A 25,959-nucleotide genomic window follows, 5' to 3' on the forward strand; every position below is an offset into this window, starting at 1 on the left:
AAAAGGTCTTGCGCCGCGTGTGTGAAAAAAAAAATGCGCCTGTTCTTTCGTCATTTTGTTACAGCCTAACAAAGACTTGCTGATCATGTTTTCTAGACTCAATATATATGGGCTTTTCACTCAGCGCGGGCATGCGCATTCATCTCGTATGATTAGATCCAGCTCAACTAATCTAATACATGGCTGCGTTTGAAAAACCAACCTGTCCCGGATGAGTGTCAACGGCATTAACTTATCCAAGATGAGGCACCTGATCTCGGATGATTTAAGCGATGTACGGAAAATACCCCCCTGACCTGCACTGTTAAGATTTCCTTAACAATGACAACAACAACAACAATATTTATTTATATAGCACATTTCTATACAAATGATGTAGCTCAAAGTAGACAGCAAAGTATAATTTATATTTACATTTATTTTCTTACCTGATGCCTTTAAGCCTTTTTAAATGGCTTAAAAAGAGGTCAACATAATCGAGTAAGCATCTGCCTGGGGGACTGTTGAAGATCAATTGTTACAGGAGAAGGGTACAAAATTGATCACCACAAGTGAAGAGCTCAGAATAAAATACAAGCTATTTACATTTTCCTGGCTGCAAAAACATAACAGCTAAAATCAGACAGAAATTTGTTAAACAAGAGAGACTTCAAATGCTTCTTAAACACATTGAGGGAGTCACAATTTTAATTGGAGGTGAGCAGATCATTTCACCAATGAGGAGCCACGCATGGCAAGAGTCTAGACTGAGATTTAGTCAGCAGACTGGCATGGGTGAGAAAGAGCATAGGACCTCATAAGTATCTCCATATATATATATATATATATATATATATATATATATATATATATAGTGATCCCTCGCTATATCGCGCTTCGCCTTTCGCGGCTTCATTCTATCGCGGATTTTATATGTAAGCATATTTAAATATATATCGCGGATTTTTTGCTGGTTCGCGGATTTCTGAGGACAATGGGTCTTTTAATTTCTGGTACATGCTTCCTCAGTTGGTTTGCCCAGTTGATTTCATACAAGGGACGCTATTGGCAGATGGCTGAGAAGCTACCCAACTTACTTTCTCTCTCTCTCTCTCTCTGGCGCTGATGTAGGGGGGTGTGAGCAGGGGGGCTGTTCGCACACCTAGACGATAGGGACGCTCGTCTAAAAATGCTGAAAGATTATCTTCACGTTGCTACCTTCTGTGTGCATCTGCTTCCTGAAGCGACATGCTGCACTGTGCTTCGCATACTTAAAAGCTCAAAGGGCACGTATTGATTTTTGACTTTGTTTTTCTCTGGCTCTCTCTCTCTCCCTGCTCCTGACGGAGGGGGTGTGAGCTGCCGCCTTCAACAGCTTTGTACAGGCGGTGCTTCGCATACTTAAAACAGCCCTATTTGATTTGTTTGCTTTTCTCTCTCTGACGCGCACTCCGTTGAAGAGGAAGATATGTTTGCATTCTTTTAATTGTGAGACAGAACTGTCATCTCTGTCTTGTCATGGAGCACAGTTTAAACTTATGAAAAAGAGACAAATGTTTGTTTGCAGTGTTTGAATAACGTTCCTTTCTCTCTACAACTTCCTGTGTTTCTGCACAAATCTGTGACCCAAGCATGACAGTATAAAAATAACCATATAAACATATAGTTTGTACTTCGCGGATTTTCTTATTTCGCGGGTGGCTCTGGGACGCAACCCCCGCGTTGGAGGAGGGATTACTGTATATATATATATATATATATATATATATATATATATATATATATATATATATATATATATATATATACACTAGGGGGCTGTGCCCCCTACTCGCTTTGCTTGCCCACCCCACAACCCCCACCCCCAGGAGTGCACTTCACTGTAGCCATTTCGCGTCTCTGACGCTCGCGTTGTGAAGGGGGGGCTAAATGCACGCTAAGGTAGGATTTGCTGCTAGCTGCTACCGAGTTGCGTGATGTGCGTCGATTATTTAAAAGCCTGTACAGCAGCTGTCCTTTTCTTTGTCTCGTGGAATGTTAAAGTGTCTATGAGGAATTGTTTGTAAGTACAAGAAGTCTCGCGGGACTTCAAAGTGTGTGTGTGTGTGTGTGTGTGTGTGTGTGTGTGTGTGTGTATGTATATATATATATATATATATATATATATATATATATATATATATATATATATATAGGTGCTGACCAACTGACTACTCTGTATGCAAACATCAAGGATAATAGCACAGTATTAATATTATTAGCAACTAATCCCTGATGGTTGGACTATTTTTCTGAGTCTTCTTTGCCCAGAAAAAGACTGAAATATTGAAGTACAATGAAGTAAAAGTAGTGAAGTGCAGTGAAGGCAATAAGTTAACCAAGAATATACAGCAGAGTTAGATATAGGGTAGGGATAAAATGGCCATAGTGAGAAACGTTCCTGCTTTTTCTAGATGTATGTTTGTCAGACACTACAGAAAAATAAATTAATATGAAATACTAAGTCATAGTTAGGACATATTCTAAATATATTATGTACCCATTAACCTGAATCGTTATGAGGCATTTCTGTTCACACATAGTTGTACTGGTATGTTTTCACAGCTTTGAAAGTTAGATTTTTTACTATGGTAGGTATGTGTGAGTGCATGCATACAATAAGAATGGCTTACATTTACTGTGAACGTGAAGGTCAATGGGTTGTAGCCCCTGTTGTACCCAGAATTGATTGAAAAATCATACATTATGAGCATAGCAGAATAATTACAGAAACTAGCCAGACGGCCACAGCTTAATCTGTATCTCTTCTCCACTAGTATTTTGATGCGTTGCCTAGAAAGTTGGAGGATATTGCACCTTTTGTTGAGTCAGCACTAATTTTTTTTGACTGTTTCGCATCATACTGTAGCATGTTTCAGTCGGGGGCTTAGTGAGGTCTGTGTCCTGCTAAATGTAGGAAATAAAGCTGGTTTGATGTCCTTCAGAATAATCCTTATCTTTGACTTGTTACTTTTAATTTAGGAAGTTAAAGTTACCTCAGAAACAGATCAGTTAGACTCCTAATTTAATATCTATTTCTGAGTTATCTTCTCCATTCTTCGAATGATTCTGCCCCAAGTGACATTAAGTTTTTGGACTGACCATTTTATTAAAAAAAAATTGATGAGTATGTTCAAGTTGCTGTTTTATATATTAAAGTTGCCTGAGGAAAGAACAGCATCTAACAGTATAGTATTTGAAATCGGGCCACTACAAACTTACATATTGAAATAACCTCCCCGTTTCAGTAATTATATCCAAATGATGTTGTAAGATTACAGTTAACTTCACTAATAAACTAAATTTAAAATTAACCGTTACATATCCTGCACCATTTATAATAATGTTTTAGTGTATATACTGATGTCTTGGTAATTTTCAGACATACTCTAGGCATTCTTCATGTTTGTGCCAAATTGCTACAAATATATTCAATATAAATTTCCTAAATAGGTGATATGTGATCATTTTTAAGCAGTTAATAAGAATTGTGACTAAATTAAGCTATCCTATGAGAAAGGAAAGGTCAAATAGAAAAGTCACAAAATCTTAAATAACGGAATAAGGTTAAATATGTCTGCACTATTTCATATTTCATTTTAATGAATTTTTATATTTCTCTGTGGATTGCTATTATTAAATGATCTTAGAAATTCTGTTTGGTATTACTCATGTAAAGTAAATAAGGCTAAATAGTGAACAGTGGAACTTGAGCTCATAGGGAAATCTCAAAAGATCCAATGGTTATTTTCTATTTCCAGCCTATAATCACCCTGGAGGGAAGTATCTCCTTCACTTTTTCAAGAGAAGGAATTAACACTGTCACAGTGCAAGTCTCGTCGGGGGACACACTGCTCCAAGATAAAAAACGGGTTGCAGTACATGGTGAGATCATTTTGCTTTTTCATTCATCCGTGGCAGCATTACTATAGGGAATGTCTTCAGTAAGTTGAATTAGGTGGCTGTTGCTTTTGGCTCCAATAAAGAGTCTTTTACTTCTGCCTTTTAATTTCTACTGAGAAAACCAATGAATGTAGCATTCAGCCTAAATAAAAGTTAATAGAACCAGCAGGAAAGCATCCATTCAGTATACCTCATTCTACTTAATACAATATTTGTATGTGAAAGTAAGGTTTTTGTATTTCAAAACACTGCGTTGACTCTGTTTCCTTGAATTTGATTAATTAAACTATTTTGTTGTATAAATTATACTACTTACCGTAGGTTTAAAATTTAAAATTAAATTTACCTTATACATCATTTGCTCTGATGGTTAATTTCATATAAAGTAAAACTTTTATTCTTTGATTTGACACCTTTTGTGGCACTAAGGACCAGATAAATAGATAGACATGACACACTTCTGCTGAATAAATCATAGACTCAGATTACTCATTGATAGTGTGTCAGCAAGAATATTTGCAGCATTGTTCAAAATGGCCATCTGTTTTGTCTACATTCTCTCCACCTCATCTTCTTCTGCCTCTAGTGGATCAAGAGTGTGTCCAATAACTGAAGCAGCCATTTAATTAGCTTGTTGATTCTGTTGGCTTTTCTTGAAGTAAAGCTGAAGTTTATATAAATCTTGAATAACTACAGGATGCACAGGCCGACCCTTATATAGTCACTCCGATGATGTTACACACAGTGCAAACCCGGCTCTTTCTGGAGAAAGATACAGGATAACAAAAAATGCGAACATAAATAAAATGGCAAAATGATGTAATAGTAGTAAAAAGTTTTTCCAGAGATGTTCCTGTGCAAAATAAATGTTAACATCAAATTTCTTGAGTAACAAAACTCCCAGTGTGGTGTATACCTTTAATAAAATGGCCACAACTGATTAATTTTAGGTGAAACACAGTCTTGGGTCAACAACTTTGATGTTATTCCAGGAACCACAGAAGCCTGACAGATCAAATCAACATGTACCCAATTGCGATGACAATCACAAATGTTCAAAAGTCTAATTATAAATTTTGTGATTCTAACCCTTTGCTTCAGTTTTTAAACAGTGAATACTTATTATTGGTCACAGTTGAAATTTTGTTGTTCTTATTACTGTCGTTATTCGTATTGTTTAGATTCATCACTTTAAGTTTTGTATGTGCTGCTATTGCCTTTAATCTCAGTATGGTTCTAGAACAGGTTCCATAACAGTAACATAAGGCAACAGCTCAATCGATCAATCAACCAGTCACCAGTAATTGTTCTTTGTATATCAGCTAGTTTTCTTTCAATTTAGAGGCTCTAAAATGATTAATAAACTTTAAACAGCCATCTCAATTGACTGAATGATTTCATAACACACTGAAAAAGTAGGCACAATAAGTACATTTTTATTTTTTCATTTGGTTGGAAGAAAGAGGAATGAGTTAAAATGGCATGTACTAAGTAAAATCAGCCAAACAAGTGGTGAAATATACTGTTTTTTTTAAATGATGAAAATGATATAAAGTACAGGGTGGCGCATGAAAAACTGAACTATCTCAGACTGGCTGGCTCGAGCTATTATACAGGCAGGTGCTGTTGCGATTGCAGAGCCTCATTGTTGCGACGGGTTAGCAGCCCCAACTGTGCATTAGTAAGAAAGCTGTGAGCCAATGGGTACAGACATGCGTGAAAGAGATCCGGAAGATGCATTCTCTGCAACAGAGGATTGGAATAGTGAAGGCGTATGTGTCTACCGGTTCTTTTAAGGAAACGCAGGTCATTTTCGCACAGAAGTTTCCTGGCATAAACCCACCAGCAAAGAGCAGTTGGTGAAGAAGTGGCGTAAGACTGGGTCAGTTGCAAACTACAAAAAGAATCAGGCCCCGTCCGTTCGTACACCTGCAGCCGTAGCAGATATTCAGGAACGGATGGCCAGAAGCCCTAGGAAATCGACACGTAATTGGCACAACAAGTGAATGTTTCGTGCAGGTCTTGTTAACGTGTGTTGCATTCACTACAAATGAAGCCGTACAGAATGACTTGTGTCCAAGAAATGAACGACGACAACAAGGAAATCTTGTATTTTATTGCACATGGCTCCTTCAAACAATTGCAGTTGGATTTTTGTATTGCATGTCTTTCGTTTCGTATATGGGCTAAGAAACGTATGTCAACGTTAGAGTCGGAGATGGTTCGGTTTTTTGTGCGCCACCCAGTATATATTTTTACAATGGGGAGAACTTGTTCATGCCAATCAAAAAAAAAGTAAGGGGATGAGGATGATGTGAGAAAATTTTACTCATGCTATTTTTATTTGTTTATTTAATGTCTGTTATTTCTCAGCGATTTTAACCAATATAGCAAAAAATGTTAAACATTGTCATTTAAAAGACGGATGGGGCAGGGGACTCTACTACAGGGAGATCCTAATGGGCAGGGCCCATAATAATGAAGCAATAGAAACGATACAAATACAGTGAATACCTTGATAGATATGTAAATGATCCAATCACATTCGGTGTTGGAAATGGTCGCCTTCTTGCAAACACAGATCGACACGCCGCTCCATATTGGCAAGGTATGATTGTAGGGGTGATGGCACCAAATTCCTGTTCAATGTTTCCCTGTAATTGTTCCAGTGTATGAGGCTTGTTCTTATACACTTTTCCTTTCAGCACTACCTAAAGGGAGAAATCCAGAGATGATGGTATCCTTCAATAAGGGTGCGCACAAAAAGGCGAGCTTCTAAAGGGCGACCTCAATTGGGGGCGGCGAATAAAGGCGCGCATAAATAAAGGCGAGCTTCAAAAGGGCGATCTCAATTGAGCTCGGCAAATAAAGGCGTTCGTAGATAATTTAGATAATAATAGATAGATAATAATAAAAATTTCTACGTGGCATTGCACATAGTTGCATTTGCCTTTATTCGCTGCGGCCAATTGAGGTCGCCTTTTTGAAGCTCGCCTTTTTGAGTGCACCCTTATTGAATAGAACCGAGATGATAGGCCCGGGGAACAAAGTTTTAAATAATCTTCACTGATCTCACAGTCATCCAGTTCATTCACAAATAAGTCAAAAACAGCGCCATGCCTCAGTTTTTTGTACATTTATCCAGGAATACTGTGATCTTTATTCCGTTTGGATTACTTCATTATTATGACAGTAATACATCATATCTCGGGGCCCCACCCATTAGAATCACCCCGTATTTTACCCAATTATATGTGCTGCAAGTCATGCCAAAGGTGACCCGTTAACTTGTGTGTGGTTATTGTCTATTTATTGAAACAATTAATTTAATAACTTAAATGTTCATGCAAATTAAAATCAAGTTTGCATTGATGTTAGCTGATGTTATTGAATGGAAAAAAGAATACCAAACCAATTCTCTATTTTCAAGAATATTTTAGATCTCATCTTCTGGCCTTTTCATCTAATCTGGATGAGTACAATCCTGATGTTGTGGAGTGGAGACAAGATATCAGTAGAGTCATCAAGAACTCCTTAGTGCAAGTATGTAAATGGCTGTCAATGAATTTCAATGTCTAAGTCAATCTTTTAATTGTGTTGAGCATTGCAGACACTTTTTATGATGATGTCTGATTTATAAACAACTGTGATTAGTGTTTAAGTATTTCAGGTTTCATTAACAGAGAAGTTATTCCTCAACATTATTATGCTCATTTCCAAAATTTATTAATAGGGCCATGATTGTACAGAGAACAGCATGGTGGTGTAGTGATCAGATATGCTGTCTGACATACACTGATCAGCCACAACTTTAAAACCACTGACAGGTAAAGTGAATAACTCTGAATATCTCATTCCAATGGCACCTATCAATGGGGTGGAATATATTAGGTGACCAAGTGAAGAGTCAGTTCATGAAGGTGATGTGTTGAAAGCAGAAATAATGGGCAAGTGTAAGGATCTGAGCAACTTTAATAAGGGCCAAATTGTGATGGCTAGGCAACTGGGTCAGAGTATCTCCAACACAGAAAGTCTTATGGAGTGTTCAAGTATGCAGTTGTTAGTACCTACCAAAAGTGGTCTAAGGAAGGACAGCCAGGTGAAACAGAGACAAAGTCATGAGTGCCCAGCGGTCCTTGATATGCATGGGTAGAGAAGGCTATCCCATCTGGACCAATCCCACAGAGGAGTTACTGTAGCAAAAACTGCTGAAAAAAGAAATGCTGACCATGAGACTAAGGTGTCAGAACACACAGTGCATTGCAGCTTTCTGCATGTGGGGTTGTGTGGCAGCAGACCAATCAGAGTACACATGCTGATATTCATCCACTGCCAAAGTGCCTACAATGGGCATGTAAGCATCTGAACCAAACCATGGAGCAATCGAAGAAGGTAGCCAGGTCTGATGAATCATGTTTTCTTTTAGCTCATGTGGACGGCTGTGTTTGTGTGTATCATTTACCTGTGGAAGAGATTGCAGTAGAATGCCCTAGCCCTAGGAATCAGTGCTATTCTCTGTGCAATGTTTTTCTGGGAAACCTTGGGCCCTGGCAGTCATGTGAATGTGACTTTGACATGTTCCACTTACCTAAAGATTGTTGCAGACCACATACATCCCTTCATTGCAACAGCATTTGCTGATGACAGTGGTCCCCTTCAGCAGGATAATATGACCTGCCATGTTGCAAAAATTGTTCAGGAATGGGTTGAGGAACACAGCAAAGAGTTCAAGGTGTTGACTTCCCCAGATCTCAGTCCAATTGAGTAACTGTAGGATGTGCTGGAAAAGCAAGTCCGATCCATGGGGGCCCCACTTCACACCTTTCAGCCCTTAAAGGATCTGCTGCTAATGTCTTGCTGCCAGATACCACAGGACACCTTCAGAGGTCTTAAGGAGTCCATGCCTCAAAAGGTCAGAAGTGTTTTGTAGGAATGAGGGGGTCCTACATAATATTAGGCTTCTTCATCTTCTTCTTTTGGCTGCTCCCATTAGAGGTTGCCACAGCGGACCATCTTTCTCCATATCATCCTGTCCTCTGCATCTTACTCTGCCACATCCATCACCTGTATGTCCTCTCTCACCACATCCATAAACCTTCTTTTAGGCCTTCCTCTTTTCCTCTTGCTTGGCAGCTCTATCCTTAGCATCCTTTTCCTAATATACCCATCATCTCTCCTCTGCACATGTCCAAACCCGCGCAATCTCGCCTCTCTGACTTTGTCTCTAAACCATCCAACTTGAGCTGACCCTCTAATGTACTCGTTTCTAATCCTGTCCATCCTCGTCACACCCAATGAAAATCTTTAACCCTGCCACCTCCAGCTCTGTCTCCTGTTTTTTGATCAGTGCCACCATCTCCAACCCATATAATATAGCTGGTCTTACTATTGTCCTGTAGACCTTCCCTTTCCCTCTTGCTGATACCCATCTGTCAAAAATCACTCCTGACACTCTTCTTCACCCATTCCACCCTGCCTGCACTGTCTTTGTCACATCTCTTCCACAATCCCCATCACTCTGTATTGTTGATCCCAAGTATTTGAACTCATCCTCCTTTGCCAACTCCCTGCATCCTCACTATTCCACTGACCTTCCTCTCATTCACACACATGTATTCTGTCTTGTTCCTACTGACCTTCATTCCTCTCCTCTCTAGAGCATATCTACACCTCTCCAGGGTCTCCTCAACCTGCTCCCTACTCTTGCTAAAGATCACAATGTCTTCAGCTAATTTATCATAGGCCATGGGGACTCCTGTCTAATCTCCTCAGTCAACCTGTCCATTACCATTGCCAATAAGAAAGGGCTCAGAGCCAATCCCTGATGTAATCCTTACCTCCACGTTGAATGCATCTGTCACTCCTACCACAGACCTCACCACTGTTACACTTCCTTTGTACATATCTTGTACAACTCTTACATACTTCTCTGCCACTCCCGACTTCCTCATAATGTACCACAACTCCTCTCGAGGCACCCTGTCATATGCTTTCTCCAGGTCCACAAAGACACAATGCATCTCCTTCTGGCCTTCTCTATACTTCTCCATCAACACCCTAGACCAAACATCGCATCTGTGGTGCTCTTTACTGGCATGAAACCCTACTGCTGCTCTGTAATCATCACCTCCCTTCTCAACCTATATTCCACTACTCTTTCCTATAACTTCATGCTGTGGCTCATCAATTTTATCCCCCTGTAGTTACTATAACTCTGCACATCCTCCTTATTCTTAAAAATCGGTGCCAGTACACTTCTTCTCCACTCCTTAGGCATCTTCTCACTTTCCAAGATTCCATTAAACAATCTGGTTAAAAGCTCCACTGCTATCTCTCCTAAACACCTCCATGCTTCCACAGGAATGTCATCTGGACCAACAGCCTTTCCTTTCTTCATCCTCTTCATAGCTGTCCTTACTTCCTCCTTGCTAATCCGTTGCACTTCCTGATTCACTATCTACACATCATCCAACCTTCTCTCTCTCTCTCATTCTCTTCATTCATCAGCCTCTCAAAGTACTCTTTCCATCTGTTCAACACCCTCTCCTTGCTTGTGGGTACATTTCCTTCTTTATCCTTTATCACCCTAATCTGCTGCACATCTTTCCCAGCTCAGTCCCTCAGTCTAGCCAATCGGTTTAGGTCATTTTCTCCCTCCTTAGTGTCCAACCTCTCATACAACTCATCATACGCCTTTTCTTTAGCCTTCACCACCTCTCTCTTCACCTTATGCCTTATCTCCTTGTACACCTGTTTACTTTCTGCATCTCTCGGACTATCCCAGTTCTTCTTTGCCATCCTCTTCCTCTGTATACTCTCCTGTATTTCCTCATTCCACCACCAGGTTTCCTTTTCCTCCTTCCTTTGTCCAGATGACAAACCAAGCACCCTTCTTGCTGTCGCCCTTACTACATCTGCTGTAGTAGCGGTGCTGTCTGGTAACTCTTCACTGCCACCCAGTGCCTGTCTTACTTCCTCCCTGAACTCAACCTTGCAGTCTTCCTTTTTCAACTTCCACCATTTGATCCTTGGCTCTGCCCTCACTCTCCTCCTCTTCTTGATCTCCAACGTCATCCTACAGACCACCATTCTATGCTGCCTAACAACACTTTCCCCTGCCACTACTTTGTAGTCTTCAATCTCCTTCAGATTGACCCTTCTGCATAGGATATAATCTACCTGTGTGCATCTTCCTCCACTCTTGTATGTCACCCTATGTTCCTCTCTCTTCTTAAAATACGTATTCACCACAGCCATGCCCATCCTTTACGCAAAATCCACTGTCATCTGACCTTCTTCACTCCTCTCCTTGACACCATACCTACCCATCACCTCCTTGTCTCCTCTATTCCCTTCACCAACATGCCCGTTGAAAACTGCTTCAATAACCACTCTCTGTCCTTTGGGTACACTGTTCATCACTTCATCTAACTCACTATAGAAATCTTCTTTCTCATTAATTGCGCACCCAGCTTATGGGGCATATGCACTAACAACATTTATCATCACACCTTCAGTTTCCAGTTTCATAATCATTACTCTGTCTGACACTGTTTTCACTTCCAAAACACTCTTGACATGTTGTTCCTTCAGAATAATCCCTACCCCATTTGAATCCACCTCTAATCCACCTGGCCTTACTCCCCTTCCATTTAGTCTCTTGCACACACAATATATCAACCTTCCTTCTCTTCATCATATCAACTAACTCTCTCCCCTTACCAGTCATACTGCCAACATTCAAAGTTCAGGTCGATTCTCTTTACCTTCCTCCTCTCCTCCTGCCTCTAACACATCTCCCCTCTCTTCTTCAGCCAAGAGTAGCCCAATTTCCGCCAGCACCCTGTTGGCTAAAAGTACTGGTGGTGGCCGTTGTTAACCTGGGCCACGATCTGGTATGGAAATCTCTATTGTTGTCCACATATTGATCTGGCAAAATTTTACACCCTTCCTGACTTAACCCTCCCCATTTATCTGGGCTTGGGACCGGCACGAAGAAACACACTGGTTTGTGCATCCCCTATTGCTGGGTTCCTATATAATATTAGGCATGTAGTGTTAATATTATGGATGATCAGTGTATACTGTTCATGACTTTGAACATCATGCCCAGTCATTGTTTCTGTGCAGTTTATCTGTTTTCCTTATGTTGGCATTGTATTTCCCAGGTTACACCGGTGTTAGTCCCACTTCCCCAAAAACATGCTTGTTAGCATAATTGACTGTTCTAAACTGACCTTATCTAAGTGTGATCCCTAGCATCCCATGTTTAATCCTTGCACCTAATGTTGCCAGGGTAGGTCCCTGCTTCCTGCGACCCTTATTTTGTTTACACATGTCTGACAATGCTAAAGTATGTTATAATTGTATGGTAAGATCAAGTCGTTACATTTTGGCAAGGTTCAAAGTGGAGTTAAAGGGTAGTAACTATTTCTATGCTCAAACAAAGTTGATGGAGTCTGTGGCCACACTTTAGGATGTGAAGATGCTCTGAAATCTTTACTCATCATTTACTCACTACAGCACAGACTATTTAAATTTTATACATGTAAACTGAAGCACATATTTTAATATTTAGTATCTTACACAATTGTTTTTGTTTATTATGAAACGTCTACCTCATGAAGTAAATCATTTCATTTCTTAAGAGCACCTAAAATTAGGAGGCTTACACTAATTCTAATGTTTTGCTCTTTGTTTTCTAAAATTTTTAAAAGTATGAAAAACCCTTCCATTCATCCTTTTCCTTATTAATTCTGGGTCATATTTGTGACGTAAGACTACAAACTACATTAAATTAAGATTGATGGATGGGTGTAATTGTGATTGTATTTTTATTACAACAGCAACATTTATTTATATAGCATGTTTTCATACAAATGATGTACTTCAAAGTGTTTTACAAGATGAAGAAAGAAAAAGGAAAAAATATAAAAATTAGCCAATACCAATTAATTATTACATTTTAACAATGAATCCTTGGTTAGTGTTTTCTATTACAAAATGAAGAATTAGTTTTAAAATTGTACATTTGTACAATCATTTTTATAATTGATTAAAATTTAATTCTTTTAGTTTAAAATACATTTACTACATAGGCCAACAAAGTTTATATTCAAGTGCTTGTAGAGAAAAGCCAAGCAAAATGACACCTTTTATTCAAGTGCTTTAAATTGACTTGAGCAGATTTTTAAAACCAAGAAAATGCTGCTTCTGTTCCTAATGTGCACTTTTGCTATTTTAACAACAGGGTTAACTATAACCAAGAGAATATAATACACCACACTTTCATATTTGTACATGTTATAAATGAAGATTTTTGAATTGCTATTGCTCAGTCTTGCTTTCATTTCATTTATCGCTAACATGATGACAGCTCAAAATTTTTCTGTATCTTATAAAGTCAGTTTTCTTTAATTTCTTCAGATGAAATTGGATTAAGATTATTTGAAAAAGCAAAGGGATAAAGCAGTTTTATTTGTCTGTTATTCTAACTCTGCATTAAACTGCACTGTCAAAGCTTTAAAATAAAATTTACTGCCATACACAATTTTCACAGATAAATTACATTTCAGTGCATTAAATTACTTTTCCTCTTTTTTCCTTGCAATAAAACTGCAAACAGCTGCAGAGCGGTTGGCACTGCTGTGTCTCAGATCAAGCAGACTAGGCTTGAACACCGTGATGGTCCGCTATCTGTGGCCATGTGTGCACCTTCTCCATGTACACATTGTTTTTGTTCTGGGTATTCTGGTTTCCTACCCCACATCACAAACATGTACAATTTAGGCTGACTGACATCTTTGAGTGTGTGTCCTCATACAGCAGCCCATGAAACTAAATTTGATTGAGAAGATTCAGAAAACAGGCACTTTCATGGAAGGTATTTCAAGCTTCACTGCAGCCTTTCCAATGGTTTTTACAGCATTCATTAATTTTGTACTCCCTTAAATTTTCAGGCCACTGGCATCGCAGAAAAACAGCTATTGGTGTCAGTATTACCAGGTTTGCCAACAGCTGCAGAATTCTTTGTTTTACCAGATAAAGAAATCACAGAAGGAAAACCAGAGAGGAATGCAGCACATGTTGACCAGGTAACACACCTCTAGTACAGTATCCATTAATGTTGCAAACAAAAGGAATTCAAAGTGTAGCCAATGCACTGAACTAATTCTTAATTCATGTGGTATTGCAAGTGAAATTGATCATCTATTGTTCAGGTCAAAAATAATCTCCATTTACCATTTTTGAGGTATTAAATGATTAATGTTATGTATACATTTGTTACTAGTGATGAGCGAAAAAGCAGAGTTTAGTTTTGTATATAGTTTTGCGAAGTTTATTTTGTAGGTGATTTCACAATTGCAAAATGCAAAACTCACTATAATGAGATTTCAGGGGTTTTTAAAGGATTTGGAATGAAAAGCAAGAAACATTGCTCCCAAAGTGTTATTTTGCAGCCAAAAGGTCTGTATTGTCCTTGTCCACTCTCCAGAACTGCCTTGGTCTTCCATTGCTTCTTCCATGAAGGTCCATGCCCACTCATGTGCCTCATGCAGTGTCTGTCTGTACAGTCACACAGCCAGTTCTGCCTTCCATGACTCAGTTGTGCTCAGAGGTAACACGATCTGCGCTCACTTTACACAACTCTGCGAGCCGATCCAAGATAGGATTATTCCAGAGACTCATCAGCAGTCACACATGAGGGCCAATGGATTTTAGCAGCAAAGAAATCCTGCTGCCTACCCACTTTCCAACCTCTGCACCATTATTAATTGTACTGTATTTTTTTACATGTAGAAGAAGGTTTCAGTTGAGATAAAATATGTGTGCTAATTGTGCAAATTTTGTTTGTAGTTGAACAATTTGTATTTTACACTTTTTTGTGAGCTGAAACTCTATGTTTTGCTACAAATTCATTTTTTTAGTAATAGCTACAATCATCACTTTTTGCGACCAATTACAGTCATATGAAAAAGTCTGGGAACCCCTCTTAATTCTTTGGATTTTTGTTTCTCATTGGCTGAGCTTTCAAAGTAGCAACTTCCTTTTAATATATGACATGCCTTATGGAAACAGTAGTTTTTCAGCAGTGACATTAAATTTATTGGATTAACAGAAAATATGCAATATGCATCATAACAAAATTAGACAGGTGCATAAATTTGGGCACCCCAACAGAGATATTACATCAATACTTATTTGAGCCTCCTTTTGCAAATATAACAGCCTCTAGACGCCTCCTATAGCCTTTGATGACTGTGTGGATTCTGGATGGAGGTATTTTTGACCATTCTTCCATATAAAATCTCTCCAGTTCAGTTAAATGTGATGGCTGCCGAGCATGGACAGCCTGCTTCAAATCATCCCATAGATTTTTGATGATATTCAAGTGAGGGGACTGTGATGGCCATTCTAGAACATTGTACTTCTCCCTCTGCATGAATGCCTTTGTAGATTTTGAACTGTGTTTTGGGTCATTGTCTTGTTGGAATATCCAGCCCCTGCGTAACTTCAACTTTGTGACTGATGCTTGAACATTATCTCGAAGAATTTGTTGATATTGGGTTGAATTCATCCGACCCTCAACTTTAACAAGGGCCCCAGTCCTTGAACTAGCCACACAGCCCTACAGCATGATGGAACCTCCACCAAATTTGACAGCAAGTAGCAGGTGTTTTTCTTGGAATGCGGTGTTCTTCTTCCACCATGCAAACCGCTTTTTGTTATGAGTAAATAACTCAATTTTTGTCTCATCAGTCCAAAGCACTTTGTTCCAAAATGAATCTGGCTTGTCTAAATGAGCATTTGCATACAACAAGCGACTCTGTTTGTGGCGTGAGTGCAGAAAGGGCTTCTTTCTCATCACCCTGCCATACAGATGTTCTTTGTACAAATTGTGCTGAATTGTAGAACAATGTACAGATACACCATCTGCAGCAAGATGTTCTTGCAGGTCTTTGGAGGTGATCTGTGGGTTGTCTGTAACCATTGTCACAATCCTGCGCATATGCCGCTCGTGTATTTTTCTTGGCCTCCCAGACCTGCTGGGTTTAACAGCAACTGTGCCTGTGGTCTTCCATTTCCTGTTTACATTGCTTACAGTTGAAACTGACAGTTTAATCCTCTGAGGTAGCTTTTTGTAGCCTTCCCCTAAACCATGATACTGAACAAACTTTGTTGTCAGATCTTTTGAGAGTTGCTTTGAGGATCCCATGCTGTCATTCTTCAGAGGAGAGTCAAAGGGAAGCACAACTTGCAATTGACCACCTTAAATACCTTTTCTCATGATTGGACACACCTGTCTATGAAGTTCAAGGCTTATCGAGCTAATCCAACCAATTTGGTGTTGCAAGTAATCAGTATTGAGTAGTGACATGCATTCAAATCAGCAAAATTACAAGGGTACCCAAATTTTGGCACAGCCAGTTTTTCACATTTGATTTAATTTCATAAAACTAAATAATGCTTCACTAAAAATCTTACGGAAAACACTCCCAGTACCTAGGAAATGAAAGACATACCACTGTTATCTTTTTTTGTTGAAAGTAGAGTAAATTATTATGCAGGCTGAGAGGGGTTCCCAAACCTTTTCATATGACTGTATTTCAAAATTATTTTTGTGAGAATCAAGCCAACAAATACACAATAACAAAGATAAACTATTGCATTACTATGGTTTATCATAAACACAGACCTCTGTCGTAATAACTGCAGGCTGCAGCCTCATAATAATCCCCAACCCACAATTACAGCAGCCCAGGTAAGCAGAGAGCTGAGGAGACTTCGTGCCAGCAAAACAGTGGGTCCAGATTGAGTATCGCCACGATTGTTGAAGGTCATCGCGTTGGAGCTGTGGAGTCCTCTACAGCGCATCTTCAACCTGTTACAGGGGAGAGTCCCGAGGCTTTGGAAAACATCTTGCATCACCCCAGTCCCAAAGGTATCACGTCCTAGTGAGCTGAATGACTTCAGGCCTGTAGCCCTGACATCACATGTGATGAAGACCATGGAGCGGCTGCTGCTTCACCACCTGAGGCCACAGGTCCACCACGCCCTCGACCCTCGACTATCTGCAGCTCGCATACCAGGAGAAGGTGGGAACGGAGGATGCCATCATCTACATGCTACACCGATCCCTCTCCCACTTGGACAGAAGCAGTGGTGCAGTAAGAATTATGTTTCTGGACTTCTCTAGCGCCTTCAACACCATCCAACCTCTGCTCCTTAGGGACAAGCTGACAGAGATGGGAGTAGATTCATACCTTGTGGCATGGATCATGAACTATCTTACAGCCCAGACGTCTCAGGAACTGCAGGTCGGACACTGTGGTCAGCAGCACTGGAGCACCACAGGGTACTGTACTTTCTCCGGTCCTGTTCAGCCTATATACATCAGACTTCCAATACAACTCGGAGTCCTGCCACGTGCAATAGTTCGCTGACGACACTGCTATCATGGGCTGCATCAGGAGTGGGCAGGAGGAGGAGTATAGGAACCTAATCAATGACTTTGTTAAATGGTGCGACTCAAACCACCTACACCTGAACACCAGCAAAACCAAGGAGCTGGTGGTGGATTTTAGGAGGACCAGGCCCCTCATGGACCCCGTGATTATCAGAGGTGACTGTGTTGCAGAGGATGCAGACCTATAAATACCTGTGAGTGCAGCTGGATGATAAACTGGACTGGACTGCCAATACTGATGCTCTGTGCAAGAGAGGACAGACCTGACTATACTTCCTTAGAAGGCTGGCGTCCTTCAACATCTGCAATAAGATGCTGCAGATGTTCTATCAGACGGTTGTGACGAGCACCCTCTTCTACGCGGTGGTGTGTTAGGGAGGCAGCATAAAGAAGAGGGACAACTCACACCTGAACAAACTAGTGAGGAAGGCAGGCTCTATTGTAGGCACAAAGCTGGACAGTTTGACATCTGTGGCAGAGCGACGGGCACTGAGCAGGCTCCTGTCAATTATGGAGAATCCACTGCATCCACTGAACAGTATCATCTCCAAACAGAGGAGCAGCTTCAGCGATAGACTGGTGTCACTGTCCTGCTTCTCTGACAGACTGAGGAGATTGTTCCTCCCCCATACTATGCGACTCTTCAGTAGCCCCGGGGTTGGTGGGGGTAAATGTAAACATTATACAATGTTATTGAGTGTTATACCTGCCTCGCACTCTCCACCTTGCATTTTTTAACTTGCACTGCATTTTTATCACTCTTTAATTAATATTGTCTTATCAGTATGCTGCTGCTGGAGTATGTGAATTTCCCCTTGGGGATTAATAAAGTATCTATCTATCTATCTATCTATCTATCTATCTATCTATCTATCTATCTATCTATCTATCTATCTATCTATCTATCTATCTACATACATTTTATTAGAGTTGCATAAGGCAAATTTTAATGGCATATATCAGGAAACATTCTGTATGTAACTGAAATTAAATTAATTTAGGAATAGGACTTTAAAGAGAGAACAATGTAATAGCCCATGCATTTTATACTTTTATATATACTGTATTAAGAAAAACACAGAGAGGTAAATTGTTGGGGTACTGTGAAGGTGAACTCTGTATTTTTGATGACAAAAACAAAAAATATTTATAAGTCTCAGCAAAAGTCATCCTTATAGATAGGAGTCCAGATCTAGAGTGACTCATGATGGCGGTAGCTGGGGTGGAAGAAGTAGGCCCAGGGCAACCCTAGACTCGGGTGGAATTACTACTTGATGATCCCTTAAGTTGTCTCCCGAGCGCATGAGTGTTTTCTTTTATTCATATCACACATATCTCTAGTCATGCAATCAGTCATCCGTCCTATTTAAATGGAGAAAAGTAGTCACTCTGCAGTCCCACACACAACACAGACCAGAGAAAGCAAAGGAGAGAGTTGTCTGAGGAAATCAGAAAGAAAATTATAGGCAAGCATGTTAAAAGCAAAGACTGTAAGATGGTCTTCAAGCAACTTGATGTTTGTGTAACAGCAGCTGCAAATATTATGAAGAAGTTTCAGATTCATGGGACTGTAACCAACTTTCCTGTATGCGGACACGAGAGCAAAATTGATTACAGAATGGGCAGAAGGAGAGTGACAATCCATCCATCCATCCATATTCCAACCCGCTGAATCCGAACACAGGGTCACGGGGGTCTGCTGGAGCCAATCCCAGCCAACACAGGGCACAAGGCAGGAACCAATCCCGGGTAGGGTGCCAACCCACCGCAGGACACACACAAACACACAGCAAGCACACACTAGGGCCAATTTAGAATCGCCAATCCACCTAACCTGCATGTCTTTGGACTGTGGGAGGAAACCGGAGCGCCCGGAGGAAACCCACGCAGACACGGGGAGAACATGCAAACTCCACGCAGGGAGGACCCGGGAAGCGAACCCGGGTCCCCAGGTCTCCCAACTGCGAGGCAGCAGCGCTACCCACTGCGCCACCGTGCCACCCAGAGTGACAATGGTAGACAAAAAGCCAAAGGCAACTTCCAAAGAGATACAGGCTGAACTCCAAGGCCAAGGTTCATCAGTGTCCAATCGCACTATGCATCACTTTATGAGTGACCATGGGCTCAGTGGAGGAAGTCCACGTAGGATTCCCCTGCTGAAAGAAGAACATAAAAAAGCTAGAATGGAATTTGCTAAAATGCATATTGATAAGCCACAATGCTTCTGGGAGAATGTCTTTTAGACAGATGTGGTATAACTGGAGCTTTTTGGTACATCAGCTCTATGTCCACATACAAAAAATGAATCTTCCAAAAAAAGAATACGATACCTACTGTGAAATATAGAGGAGACTTAGCTATGTTTTGGAGCTACTTTGCTGCATCTGCCTGTCTGTGCAGGGAACAATGAAATCTCATGACTTCCGAGATATTCTGGAGCGAAACACACTGCCCAGTGTCTGAAAAGTCTATCTCAGAACTGAATCATGCAGTCTGGAGAAGCCCGCTTCAAAAAACAGCTCAGGCCAAAAAACTTTGACAGGTGCAGAAGTCTCATTGTGAGCTGCAGGAATTGCTTGTTTGCAGAGATTCTCTCTAAAGGACATGCAACAAAATATTAGAGTAAGGGTCCCAATATTTTTGTCTTTGCCATTTTGATTTGTGTTATTATCTGAAAGTTCTTTTGAATCAAGACTCTAAAGCAAAGTCTAATTGTTTATTCTTTATTTAACAAACAATGATGGGTGCCAGTTACTTTTGTCAGTTTCTAGTTATTTCAGAGACAATTGTGGGTTCTTCTTTTTTCATGGAGGGGTACAAACAAGTTTGACCACATCTTGTCCACGTTATACTTATCTATATACGTATTTATATATATATTGTGGTAGGCAGTTGGTGTCCATGCCCAGCCGGGACGCCCCTGCACACTATATTCAGGGGGAGCAGCCCTGGACACTGCAATACCTCCCCCTGGACGCTAGATGGCCGCCCCCCTGGGCTGGAGTAGTGCCTGGGTTTCCCACAGGGCTCCCTGGGAATTGGAGTTGGGGGCAGCCCTGTTGGGTCCCGCAGGTACCGCCAGGGGGTGCTGTGTTTAGGACTCCTGAGCCTGTGTGGGCAACAGATTCATCACACCTGGAAGTGCCGCCGGAACTCGGTGATCAAACACCTGGAGCACTTCTGGGTGAACTATAAAAGGAGCCAGGGACCACCACTCAGGGGCCAGAGTCGGGTGGAGGAGGACAAGGTTGCTAGGGAGGAGTGGTGGTGCCAAGGAAAAGAAAGTGTTTGTACTGTACTGGTGGTTACTAGTGCTTGGGACTGTGTTGTAGCTGGGGGGATTACGGGGAAGACGTGCCCTCCAGCTAAAGATAAACAAAAGTCTTTGTATTTCACACGTGCCTCCCGTGTCCAATCTGCGTCGGGTCAGGCGCCATATAGCGTCTTCTTCCACTATATATATATATATTGAGCTTATGTGTGGATAGTCCTTATAAGCTTTGGGTCTCTACTATATTCTTAAGTCATGTAAAATAACATAATATTGCATCTTAAATGTTAATGGCATTTAATGAAATTATTAAATCATGAGGCAATTGATAAATGGTTTAAAAATAGATCTCTCAATTTAAGCTCAAATCTGTTTAGGTTTTCCTTCTTGTAATGCTGTGCTATCAAAAAACAAATCATTTCATTTATATTAGTTAAATTTTAAATTTAAAGCACTAGGATACCTCCATGCTTGGGTGTGAGCAGTACTGTATATTTAATTGAATGAATAATGTAACATTGGTATTGTTCATGTGAAATATGCTGCATGTCTTAATTTTCTAGGTTGGCTTTAACACTAATATATGCTAAAGCGTGACTTGTGCTAACTTGACTTGTTAGATCCAATATTGATCATCTAATTATAATAATATTTTTAAGCTTTCAGAGATTCTGCTAAATGCCCTAAATCAAAATTTAGTGCAGTTCACACTAAGGCCAGGCGTTCAGATCAATGTCTACGCTGCTCATTTATCAGCAGGTAAGTATGGTTTTTATACCCATACAAGTCACCTTGAAATAATCAGTGTTTATAATTTGTAATAATTTTGCACAGCTGTAATTTTTTTCCACTTCAAGATCAAACCTTTCTAGTTTGTGGAGTTTAAAATTCTTTGTTTAGTACAGTCAGTTATGTACAATGTCTACTCTAATTTAGGTAAGACTGAATAAGCCATTACCTTTCAACCTACTATTGTGCTATCTAACCTTAAAAAGTTATTCAGTATAGATTTGTTTAGAAATTACATTGTCTGCACCAAAAAAGAAAACAAGATATACAGGAAATGATTCCATTTCTTCCCCAAGTTTTGTGAGGGCATGACTTACCCTGATCTTTACACAATTTCCTTGTATTGTATACATGATTTATTATCTGTGAGATACAATCATACATACAGCGCGTATGAATGGGCACAAGTTTTCATCTCATGTCCACAGTCATACACGGGAATGAGAAAAAGTCGCATGAAGCAAGATCAGGCGAGTAGGGAAGGTGGCAAGAACTCCAAGACACACAAGTCAATTCGGAAATCTCTTGAATAGTCTGACGACGATCTCTGTAAATCGCGCTGCAAACTTTTTCAAGATTTTCGCCATTCCTAATTATGGAAGGTCGGCCACATTTTGGTTGGTCTTCAAGTGATATTTCTCCTTGTTTGAAAAGCGAAAACCACTCGTAGACCTGTGTTTCACTTAAAGCTTCCTCTATAAAAGCAGTTTCAAGCATCACTACAGTTTCAGCAGCTGTTTTCCCTAAGAAAAAGCAACATTAACACTCGCTGTTCTTTATGATCACCCATCACAAAAATCTCAGAACATGTTTAATAAGCACCAAGAAAAACCGACATGGAATGCTGTACGAACAATACAGAGCAACGCCACTTGGCAGACTGCCCCAGAATACTGTAAGTATGCCTGCCACACCTAGCGGTGAAATTCGCAATTAAGTTGAGATTGCGCGTCAGGTGCAGATTCCAGTTTTTTTTACATAACCCCTTGTATGTATGTATTTTATAATTCAACTTTTTGTAATCAAAGCCCATCTAATGCCCATGAGTTTGCATATATTGTAAAATGCTGGAAATATCTGTTATAATAATAAGTCAAAATGTACATGACAGTTAGCTATGTACACATGATGAAAGTGATTTGTTTTTGAAGTAATGTGTATTGTCAGACTCAGTACATAATTTGTCATTCTTCTCTTCTCCAAGCTCCTCTTGTGGACATCAGTGAAGGACACAGTGGCTCTGCAATGATGATGTTGCTCTCTGTCGTATTTGTGGGTTTAGCTGTGTTTGTCATTTACAAGTTTAAAAGGTAATGTGCCCTTAATATTCCGGAATGTTGCTGTGATAAAATTAAGTGTCCCATAAAAAATGGTCTAAAAGCCTTCCTTGATTCCAAATATGTAAACTTGTCTTCCTCTGTGCTATTATATATTATTATTATATTAATATTATATTATATATTATATTATATTATATATATTATATTATTATATATTATATTATTATATATTATATTATATTATAGGGCGCTCAGCAGGCTCCTATCAATTATGGAGAATCCACTGCATCCACTTAATAGTATCATCTCCAGACAGAAGAGCAGCTTCAGCGACAGACTGCTGTCGCTGTCCTGCTCCACTGACAGATTGAGGAGATCGTTCCTCCCCCAAACTATGCGACTGTTTAATTCCATCCGGGGGGGTAAACGTTAACATTTAACATTATACATAGTTATTGTCTGTTTTTCACCTGCATTATTATCATTCTTTAATATTATTTATTGTATCAGTATGCTGCTGCTGAAGAATGTGAATTTCCCATTGGGATTAATAAAGTATCTATCTATCTATCTATCTATCTATCTATCTATCTATCTATCTATCTATCTATCTATCTATCTATCTATCTATCTATCTATCTATCTATCGAGTATTGTGAAAACTGAAATTTTTCATTTATATTTTGTACTGAATAATGACTTTCATACCCAGCGCTGTCAAAATGCATCCATATATCCTCCCAATCTATATTCTAAACCACCATTTGTAGAACAAGGTAATGGGGAAGCTGGCGTCTATGTCTAAATGCACATGACAAGAACATCAGCAATATAGACTAGTTATATCAAGCAGCTTAAAAAGTGACTATAATTAAAGAAAGAAAAATTATACATTTCACTACAGGTGGCAATGTAGTGTAGTTCTTAGCACTGCTGTCTCACAGTTTGAGGGGACTCATTTCTGTCCTCAGGAGTTTGTGTGCCTTCCCCATGCTCACCGGTGCCCATTTCTCTGGGTGCTCAATGACATATTGGGTTACTTGATGCAAATTAGGTTATCTGATAATTCTAAACCGGCCCGTTGACATTGAGAGTGGGTCTGTGTCTCACTGTGCCCTGTAGTGGAATGGTATCCTGTTAAAAGTTGGTCTCTTCCAGCTTCCAAAAGATAACACACACTGTGCTTGGTGCAGTGGTACTATATCAGCAAAAACTGACACAAAAGCATGATCTGAACTAGGCAAATATAGAGCATGTATATCTCGATGGGGCTTTCATTAAAATAAAATGCAAATTGACAAAATTATCTGTCCTTGCAAAGTCTTCTTTCTGAAACTGTTAATTTTCAGAACAGTATGCTGCTGCTCAAATTCAAGCTTTTGATTTTGTACTGTTTCTGTTTTGAGCTGCACAGCATCATTTGTCAAAGCTTTTTGTCAAATTCAACCCACGGAAGTCGAGCAGGTGACACATTCAGTGATTATGGCAGTCAGATTATACTAAAAAAGACACTTCGGCTTCACATTCAGTAACAAAGTTGCCGTATAATCTGTGGCAAATGAGAGTTTATTCGCATTGAAAAAGATGCTTCATTGTATTGTATTGTATTGCTGTGTAAAATTTGATGATAATTCTTTGTAGACATTTTTCTTACTTTTTATGTCAGATATATTGAGTAATACCGAACATGTACAACCAACATAAGTGGGAGGTTATAAACAGTTTGTACAGCAAGAGTGTTTCAAGTACAGCTTTGTCTCACCATCCAGACACTACATAAAACTATCTATATTTCTTATATAGTATCTATCTATCTATAGCACTTTGTGATGAATTGATGTTTGTGAGTTCCATTCAGCCCCTAATATGTGCTTTTACACTTTGCTTTGGGTTCAGAATACTTTGTACTTAATTTTGTTTAAATACTGTATTGGGTTCGCTCCAGGTTCCCATGCAGCTTCAGGGAGCTCTTGAACCTGACACCGTCGGTAATGTCACCGATGAGCTTGGCAGTGAGGCATAACAATGACACAAGGGGATGGTATGAAAGTGTCAAGTGGTTTTATTTTAAACAACAAATCAAAACAGTGTCCAAATGAATAGTGCAGTGCATCACAGTTTCAATAAATAAATAATGCAGTAAACTTGAAACGTGGTAAAAGTGGATGTTAAAATCCAATAGGAGCAAAAAATAATCCTTTAAAACTAGGTTAAAACAACGGCTGGAAGCTGTCCTTTTTTAAAAACACAGAGCACAGTGCCTTCTTTCTACCTGGCGGCTCAACCTGCTTTTCCCATCGGGCTTTGCAACAGGGGAGTCACCATAACTGCAGCTGACCTACTGTCCATTTGACTGGTCTGGAGGTTTCCCGATCCCTGGCTTCGGTTCCGCTCCCTCTAGACCGAGACTTGGCTTCCCCCAATGGCCAGAATGCTGACGTTGGGGAATCCAGTCGTCGGCAGCGAGCCATCCTTCTTCTGGTCACTCCCTCTCCTCACAGTGCTCAGCGGGAGCGACCACTACCAGCTGCCCTAGGTGTCGGCCAGACACCCCGCTAGGGCTCACTGTCCAGCTGCCTACGAGCGCTCTCTCTATCTCTCTCATGCTTTCTCCTCACTACTTCCTGCCGCCTTCTTCCATGCAACCTCAGTCTCTTTCTTTCTCTTTCCCCTACCCCCAAGCTAGCCACATCGCGCTTCTATTTATTACGGGGATGTGGATCAGCTTTGGCAATAAGCAGCTCCCGGGAACAATTCCAGGTGCGGACAACTCCTCATCTGTGCACTTAAGTGAGAATCTCCTGCATCATGAAGTACCCAAGAACCGCTCGGGCACACACACCATGCCCCCTCACTAAGCAGCAAGTGAGGAGATTATTTATTTTAAAACTGGCATGACATGAGCTGTGGACCCGCTATACCACAGCAGCACAAAACATATACAAAAAACATAAATGGGAGGTGATAAACAGCATGTAGAGAATGCTTCAAATAAAGTCTTTTTATCTGCATAATGATGCAGGTTAAAACCACTCAGTTACAATTGGCACATTTATATGTGCTTCAATAACCCAATTATTCAGACACCAGATTTCTAAAATGCAGTGTAAACCCTTATTCCAGTTTGAGAAACCAGTTATTGGCCTCTGGAGAAACTTGATTAGCAGAGGCAGATTTCTCCGTGAATAACCCGATTATGTGGCCATGTAAACCTTTACCCAGGTTACTAT

At 40.1% G+C, this 25,959-nt stretch overlaps 1 protein-coding gene across 1 annotated transcript in view; it reads left to right on the forward strand.

The window, feature by feature from the left end:
* The window catches only part of LOC114645620 (VPS10 domain-containing receptor SorCS1), a 1,182,623-nt gene that overhangs the window by 1,127,423 nt on the left and 29,241 nt on the right, over positions 1–25,959 (forward strand). Inside the window, 5 exon segments of the mRNA XM_051922161.1 lie at positions 3,780–3,903; positions 7,352–7,464; positions 13,881–14,015; positions 21,320–21,419; positions 22,654–22,759. Coding sequence (XP_051778121.1) covers positions 3,780–3,903; positions 7,352–7,464; positions 13,881–14,015; positions 21,320–21,419; positions 22,654–22,759 — 578 coding nt within the window.

Source organism: Erpetoichthys calabaricus, chromosome 2 (genome assembly GCF_900747795.2).
Source record: "Erpetoichthys calabaricus chromosome 2, fErpCal1.3, whole genome shotgun sequence".
NCBI lineage: Eukaryota > Metazoa > Chordata > Cladistia > Polypteriformes > Polypteridae > Erpetoichthys > Erpetoichthys calabaricus.